General features: G+C 38.8%; 1 protein-coding gene across 2 annotated transcripts in view; it reads left to right on the top strand.

Moving 5' to 3' along the window:
* LOC117173607 (TBC1 domain family member 13) overlaps positions 1-7,533 on the top strand; it is a 43,513-nt gene extending 35,980 nt beyond the window's left edge. The window contains exons 10-11 of one of the 2 annotated variants that reach the window (XR_004467210.1): positions 6,715-6,925; positions 6,996-7,533. Coding sequence is in view for 1 of the 2 variants with exons in the window: in XM_033362247.1 (XP_033218138.1) it covers positions 6,715-6,792 (78 nt within the window). In the remaining variant the exon portion in view is untranslated. Of the gene's footprint in view, positions 1-6,714; positions 6,934-6,995 lie in introns of those variants that run through there. The other variant, XM_033362247.1, reaches the window with a different exon arrangement.
* Positions 7,534-8,445: the final 912 nt, after the last annotated feature.

Raw genomic sequence — 8,445 nt, forward strand, 5'->3', positions numbered from 1 at the left:
AAACCATGCTGAACTACTCCGTAAAAGGGGCTATGTAAGCGGAACGCCTACTCTACCACAGCTAGAACAAGCCGGCAACAAAGAAGGAGAGGCGACACTAAGGCTAACCGCGGGCAGGCATCCAGTAGATGAAGAGCGATGCTTTACGACCCGGAGAAACAGCAACACCAAGGTTTCTCTCAAGCCTAAAGATCTGGCTGAAATGCATGACGAGCTTCGTGGAAATTTTTCCGGTGAATCCGACCTCTGGGCTATCAATTATTGTGTGTATAATGCAGCGAGAGCTTTGGCCGATGCGAACCGTAAAACAAAACCAACGGCTGATCATAAGACCAAAAGACGAATGCATCAACTTGCCATAAAAATAGGCTGGGCAAGACAGTACGCGTCCCGCATTCAATGTGTGATTGATTACATCACATCTGGCAGGAATTTTACCGTCAAGGTTCGAAAGTTCGCGCGCGAACTCCGGACCCGTTATCACACACCTAATAAGTTAAAGCTGCTGACCATCAGGCAGCATATTGTTGAGAGAATACGGATACTATCTGACGCTAAGAGAAGTCTAAAGCGGAGGGAGAGGTGGGTCAGAGAAAATCAACAGTTTTTCTCTGACCCATCTCGACTCTTCCAAGACCCTCCAGTTACAGTCGAACACCCACCCAAACCAGAGGAGGTCGAAGTATTTTGGAGAGAAGTCTACGAAGTTCAGCATAGACTGGACGAAGACTTAGAAAATATAAATAGCTTCAAGTAGTTATGTGTTGCCCTCATAACACCTGATAAGGAATACCCACCCATCACTACCGAGGAGGTGAAAAATGTATTAAGAGGGATAAAGAACTATTCCGCACCGGGACCAGATTGTATCAAAACCTTCTGGTGGAAGAAGTTTTCTTCAACCCATCAGCATTTGGCCCGTATTTTCACCTCATATTTGAAGTCGGAAGAGCCGATTACAGAGTGGTTGGTGGAAGGGCGCACAATACTCCTGCCTAAAATAGGCAAGTTAGCTAACCCAAAGAACTACAGGCCAATAACTAGTCTGAACACGCTTTATAAGATATTCACAGCTATCCTAAATGATAGGATTGTTCGGGCAATTGAACCGGTGTGCAAAGAAATGCATGAACGACGAGGCTCAAAGAAAGGCGCAGCCGGATGTCGGGAGAACCTGCTCATCGATAGATGTGTCTGCAAAGATGCAGCATTCTACCAGCGTGACCTATCGATGGCCTGGATTGATTATCGGAAAGCTTTCGATTCTATATCCCATAGACTTATCATCTGTCTTTTGGAAATCCTAAAGGTTCATCCGCAAATAGCTGGGTGCATAGAGAGATTGATGCCGCTTTGGAAAACCAGATTTACTGTCTCATCTGGCAAAAATCGTGTGACAACTACCAAGGACACGTTTCAGAGAGGTGTCTTTCAGGGCGACACCATGAGCCCACTCCTCTTTTGCCTTGCATTATTGCTACTATCTCTAGCACTGCGCCATTCCGACGGGTACTTGTGCGGCAAACCTGCAGATCGAAAGTACAAGGTCACTCATGTATTTTACATGGACGATCTTAAGATCTATGCTAAAAACAGAGAGCAACTGCATCTAGCTCTGGGGATTGTCGAAGGATATACTAAGGAAATTGGAATGGAATTTGGGTTAGACAAATGCGCCAAGGTTTATTTGAAGTGAGGAAAACTTAATGGCATGCCTGAAGATCCTGAGCTCGTTGATAGAAGCGCCATACGACATCTTTGCGCTGGAGAGACTTATACATACCTGGGCGTGCCATTTAGCCGCATTCAGGATGTGACATCTATAAAGGATGCTCTCCGAAGCAGATACAAACGTCTCATCCGACAGATTTGGTCTTCCGAACTGTCGGCGAGGAACAAAGTATCTGCAACGAACATGCTTGCCGTCCCGGTACTACTCTATTCATTTGGAGTAGCTCCATGGACGAAGAACGAGCTCAGATCTCTTGATATCGGGACAAGAAAGGTTATGCACATGAACAAAACCATGCATCTTAAGTCTTCCGTTCCGCGACTGTACATCTCACGCCGTCAAGGGGGTCGCGGAATAATGAGTCTTGAATGTCTTCACAACAGGATTATTATTGGTACAGCACATAGAGTTGCAAATGGAAGAGACCCTGTTCTTAAAATGGTCAGGAATCACGAAGAAGTGGCAAAGGAGCATTTCTATACAAAGCAGCGGAGGAGGCTGCTGAAACAGTAGGACTTGTCTTCAGTATTAGGGGTGAGCAAAATGCATCAAATCTAATCTATCTCGAGTACTCACTCCTGAAAGCCCGGATTAAGAAAGCACAAGAGAAAAACTTTCGTGAACAGCTCCTCGATAAGATGATGCACGTTATCTTCCACAGAAATGTGAAGGATCAGTCAATGTCTTGTGAGCTAACGTTTGCTTTCCTTAAATCGCCCGGATTGAAGTCTGGTACAGAGGGTTTCATTTTTGCATGCCAAGACGGTGTCATTTCCATCTAAACATACCGTCGCCACATTTTGATCCAAGTCATTCCCGATGATAGCTGCAGGGCATGCCATGCACACCCCAAGCATTTAGCTCACATACTATCTAGTTGTTCAACTCACGCGGGAACGACCTACATTCAAAGGCACAATGCGGCACTAAGAGTGCTTTATTACCATCTCTGCCCTTATCATCGGCGCTCTTGGAGGTGCCAAGCTTTCACATGCTAATAGCCTAAAAAGCATCCCTGCGTGTCAACAATATGCTAGAACACTTGCGGGAAAAATGCAGAAGGCGGTTGTCCTTGGGTCACTCCGTGTTTTTAGGGTGCACGAGGCTTTTGCTGGATCGTCGTATTGATTGCTTTACAGACTGTAACCACCTATCTCACGGTTGTGAGACGTGGTTGTGGCTGAAATTTTACCGCGATTTCGCTGAAAGCGGGTGCAATTTTTCAGATTAGCACCCGATCCCGGCGAAATCCTGCGGTTGTCCTTATGACAAATTTTTAATTATATATATAATTAATAGATCATATATTTCACATTTTACATTTATTCAGAAAGAAATCGGAACGGATAAAAACAGTGGGACACAGGAGAAAAATCGGAAGGAATCGAAGTAAACTATGGGAACACTGCGTCATTTATTCAAAAAGAAATCGGAAGGGTTCAGAAAGAAGTAAATGGAGTGGGACACGTCGCAAAAGTTCGGAAAGGCATCGGGAAGCTTCAGAAAGAGAAAGCGTTCGGAAAGAAACGGAAGCAAAGTTCACATACAAAATCGGAAAGGTACTTTCTTTACGATTCTTTCGCTAGGGATGCAAGAGAGAGCTAGCAGGTTCCAGGGATAACCTATTAACAGACACTTGTAGTACCAAGGATTCGATCACGTATCGACGCAATATATCCATGTCTTGGATTGACTACCGTAAGGCATTCAATAACACAAACCATGAGCTACTTCTCACAAGCTTTTTAAGTGCCTCGAGGCGCATCCAAGAATAGTGAGATGCATGAAAGTGGTTATGCTCCTGTGACGGACAAGATTTTTCATAAAATATGACAGACAAGTGACTAACAGCTATGTTACATATAAAAGGGGGGTCTCCCCAGGAGACTCTCGCAGTCCGATACTTTTCTTCATTTCCCTCATGTCTCTATCTATTGTGCTCTAAGGCAAAAGCACTGGATTCCTATGTGACCCGCCGAATAGAAGATAATATTATATCAACCACCTTTTATACATGGACGACCTTAAACTTTTTGCCTCGTTAAAAGACAACCTTAAAATGAATTTTAGACCATTTTAGGATACAATGATCTTGTTTTATGGCGTTGAACTTTGAGTTTACTTAATCTTAATTGTTGAAATCCACACTTTGTTGCCTTCATTTTTGTCGGTATAGGCCTCAGACTCGCTACATTATTTACACTTTTTTGGATCGACTACACTATTTTCTAATATTTCAAAAAACTTACACTAAATACACTATTCTCTCAAGAATTTTCCCCCAATGACACTATTTCTGCACTTTCTTTTTGAAAATATTTTTGAACATCTTCGCTGATTGGCTAAAATAATAGATTCGCCATCTCAACAAATTACAATATACCGAAAAATGGTCTCCATGTGCGATTGCACATGAATTTCCGAATATTTTAAATTTATTTGTCTAATTAAGCGCACGAAACTATCACAAGGTATTCCACTCATTTCGGGAAAATGGAGGTAAAGTTGGTGTAGTATGTTAAGCACAACTGGCACGGACTGATTGTTGTAATATTGTACGTAACCCTGTACTCCATTAGATAAGTTTTGAATCATGTCACATCACTACAATTGATGAGTTTACGGTTTATCAAGGATGTAAGATAATGTCGAGGAAAAGATCTCTCAAATATAAGCACATGTAACCTAAACATTGTGAAAAGTGCATTTACTAAAAGTCTTGAGTCTTGATGAACTAGGAAATAAATGCAGTGATTCGTCAATAAAAATCTATTATTTTATTCACAATCAGGTCGTCGGTTGAGAAGATTTGTAAAGAATTCAGTCAAAACACAAGCTTGCTCCACAACGATTTATAAAGAATTCTATAAGTAGTTGGGTTACGATAAGGCCAAATTGTTCACGCGTACTAGAGCAGTGGTCCGCCCTGAACGGACACTTTTTGTATTTCCTTTCGAACAAGACAGGTTACAAACCTTTGAAAACTTCCTAAACATATCTGTCTATCTGCATGCTTCTTCGGCAAGCTGATATTAAAGCAAAACTTCACTTTTTTATAGACAGTGTGGCAGTTTTTAAAAGGTTTTCTATGTTATTAAAAAAACAGGAACCGCGGATTTATATTCTCTTCGACAAAATCGAGCACCTGTAATTAGTTTAGCAGGTCGTATTTGCAAGGCTAAAAGTATTGAGGAATAATTCAATTCAATGCCTGAAGAATCGATCGTTCTGAATCCAAAAGAAAAATTAATTTTTCCATCAAACGCAAAAATTCACTACAACGCGGCAGCACTTCACATTACACTAGAGCTCCGATATAACAGTTTCAGGGGTTACATCGCACTGGCCTTGCTTATGAATTGGTGCCAGCAGTTCTAGGAACTTGGAAATCGGTCGCTCTTCTATCGGAGCCCTGGTTTACATCGAAATGCTCTTTGCAAGATTATCCAAATGTAAATGTTCATGCTTTACGATCTCTATAACTGTCTAGATACAAATGTAGCAGAAGTGCAATGGCTTTCTTTAAAATAGCTGAAAGCTTACCTCTTCAGGAGTTTTATTCTTCGGCATTCGCAGATGAGTGGAAATTGTTACAAATAGAAAAATTGCCGAAATTTATGAAAGAAGATTATTTTTTATAGCAGAAATCTCAATGATGACAATTTAAAGTTTCCCTGATTAATCAAGTTCTTAAAATGTGTGTCCATACCTCACGGAAATGCAGAGGTCGAATGAGGATTTTCAAAGTCTCGCCCAGATTTAGCTCAGAAGACGTATCTTGACTTCTTAGAAAGGGGAAAAGCGAACGGGGAAAAGAGGCAGAAGTTAAAAAGAGGGAGAAAGAAAGACTTGAAGAAAAGAAAAATTTGAAGAACTTTCAAGTTGAAAATAAGAAGGTTAATGAGCTTGAATATAAATTGAAAACCACTCAACGGGAAAGAGTTTAGAAAATAAACATGTCAAAGAAAAGAAAGAGTTGGAAAACGATGAAAGATTTAGAGGCGTTAATGAAATACTTCTCGCTGCTGACAAAATTAAAAAACAAACAACGTCGACAGAAAAAAAGAAAAAACAGTTGACTCTTTTAAAGTACGGATAACAATCTGGATTCTAACAAACGTTGCAAACACATTCTATTCACTCGAAATTTATTCACTCAAAATCGTACTTAAAAAATCACATGAAAAAAGATATCATGATAATTATCTTTTTAATATGTTTAAAAAATTTTAATTTAATAAAAAAATGATTAATTTTCACACCACACCTCCTTATATATTAATTATTTTCATTGATATATAAGTTTAATGTGTGAAAAAGGTTATTGAATTATTTTTATAATATTTTTCCATATTTCTGACACTATTTACACTATATTTGACCTCTAAAGTAAGTTCGAGGCCTGCAGGTCACATGAATAATAGAGACTCTATAATAATCCCACTTCCTCATTAGCATTTATGACAAAAAACAGAGCTGTCAGAACATCGATACAAGCTGTTCTGAATATAATTAAGTTTTCCAGTGTAAAGCAAATGTGATTACCAATTTTCGGAAGGGGGGGCAGCCCCTCTCCATGACTACGCCACTGGTACCCTGGGTGTGTTCGCGACGCATGTATGCTTTGCAGTCGATTTTTTTTAAATTCCTAAATCAATTCTAGACACAATTTGCTTAGAATTAAGCTAAATGCAACAATTCAGAGGGACCTACGGAAACTTTCATTTTTGCTACACTTACATCCAAAAATGGTGGTTGACCTGCGGGAACCTGGGTGTGCACACGGGGGATAATGTAAATGCTTGAAAATTTCAATAATCTAAACTCAAAAGCTTTCAACTTCAGAAGAGAAAGAACATCTAGATTTTAGTTGATTTGATAGTTCCCTTCAATTTCTGACATTCTCGATTTGTAACTATTCACCATGATGATGCAAATAAAATTGCAAAACTTTCAAGTTAAAAAGCGACCTTTTCTTTCAGAATTTTCCTTCGATGGACATCCAGATTGTTCTTTCGAAAGCAGCTGCACTTGCGGGAAAATCATTAAATTCCCCTTGATGTGGAAGCGAATCATATTTCGGAAATCAGGGACTTTGAAGATAAGTATCGATAAAAACGAGAGAAATTATACATGAAAAGAGCTGTGAGTGAATTACTAGAAATTCTGATTTTAGGAGTTTACATCAAATAGGTATTTCAATTTTCCCTATAAAATACTTTATTTTTAAAACATTTTTTAAAAATATATGTTTATGAATTAGACTTTGGTCCTTATTCGACTTTTTCATTGCCCTCAATCATGAAACTGCCGATTATATATTATAATGAAAACGTCCTAACGCTAGTGAAACTATATTGGATGATGTGATGTTAGAAAATTTGTATAATGCAGAAGAATGGAGCTAGCTCTATATGAATGCAGAAAAAGAGTGAAATCAGTTACTGCCAAATTTTCCTCAGTAGCGTAAATGTGAGATTAACAAAGTTTAAAGTTAAGGCTCGTTCAAAAAATACGAACGCCAGCACATCTAGCCTTGCACTCAACGTTCTTTTGAACATTTTTCGAAACCTATTTTAACTGAACTGTCATCAACTCATGCGATTTTCTAGCTAAGTTGAAGCTATAATCTGAAGGCGGATATATTGTAATATCTTATACTTAGAAAGTCACATTTACATATGAAGTCAGATGGAGCTGCGCGTTATTTGAAATTATATATATAGAATATATACTTATTTTTGTAATGCACTGTGACTTTTGTCTTACGTTTATAAAATAAAGTGATCATATATTTCTATTATTGATTGAGAATTGTCTTCAATTAAACTATTTTAAATCCAAATCCTTTACTTTTCTTTATTATTCTGCATTAAGTATAATGTAATAGATGATTCCGTATCGTGTAAGAGGTACAACATTTTTTGGCTCAAGTGCATTGCCATCTCGTCGTTTTTAAAAATGTGTTTATAACTTTAGTTTTAGCAAACACAAATAATTATGTCGGAAATTTATATGAATCTTGTTACAAAATATTTGCAAAATTCTTCTTTTTGCCTTGTCTGGCTTTTTAACGCAGGTTGAAAAAAAAATTAGAAAAGAAAAGGAACACGTCATTTTGAAATGTATTTGTGGATGTTTTTCAAAGTATTTCCTTCAACATATGTATGCAAAACTCGAGTTTTTGAGCGTGTTAGGCGGGTTGGAAAGATCGATGACAGTGGAAAAAAAATTCTAACAGAGGAAAAGCTCGTATTGCGCTGCCCTCTACCTAATCTTTAATCTTGTCAATTGCCCCGGCGAATAGCATGGTGATTGACAAGATTTTCTGCTAAAGGGCAGCACAATCCGACCTTTTCCCCCTATTAAGACTGTTACGAATTTTTTCTCTGGTCGAAAAAAGACAATGAGCGGCTCGTTTCACATGAACTTGAAAATCCGCGTATATCTGACATGTGTGTAGAAAATATCGTACACGCCACGGGAGGCAGTCATTTTTTGTCGAACGCGATTGTTGCAGAACTTCTCGTCCCTCCATCGATGCATAACATACTATTGCGTGGTAGTTTTTCAAACGAATAATATAGGATTCGTGAAGTAGAATATTACTTTTTATGCCACATGCACGATTTCAGCTCTTTTCGGCGCCTATAAAGCGGGGCTAAAGCTCTACTTTTTACTCCCTAAGGAGTAAAACGTGACGTCAATGGTGA

The sequence above is a fragment of the Belonocnema kinseyi genome, chromosome 1 (genome assembly GCF_010883055.1).
Source record: "Belonocnema kinseyi isolate 2016_QV_RU_SX_M_011 chromosome 1, B_treatae_v1, whole genome shotgun sequence".
Lineage (NCBI taxonomy): Eukaryota > Metazoa > Arthropoda > Insecta > Hymenoptera > Cynipidae > Belonocnema > Belonocnema kinseyi.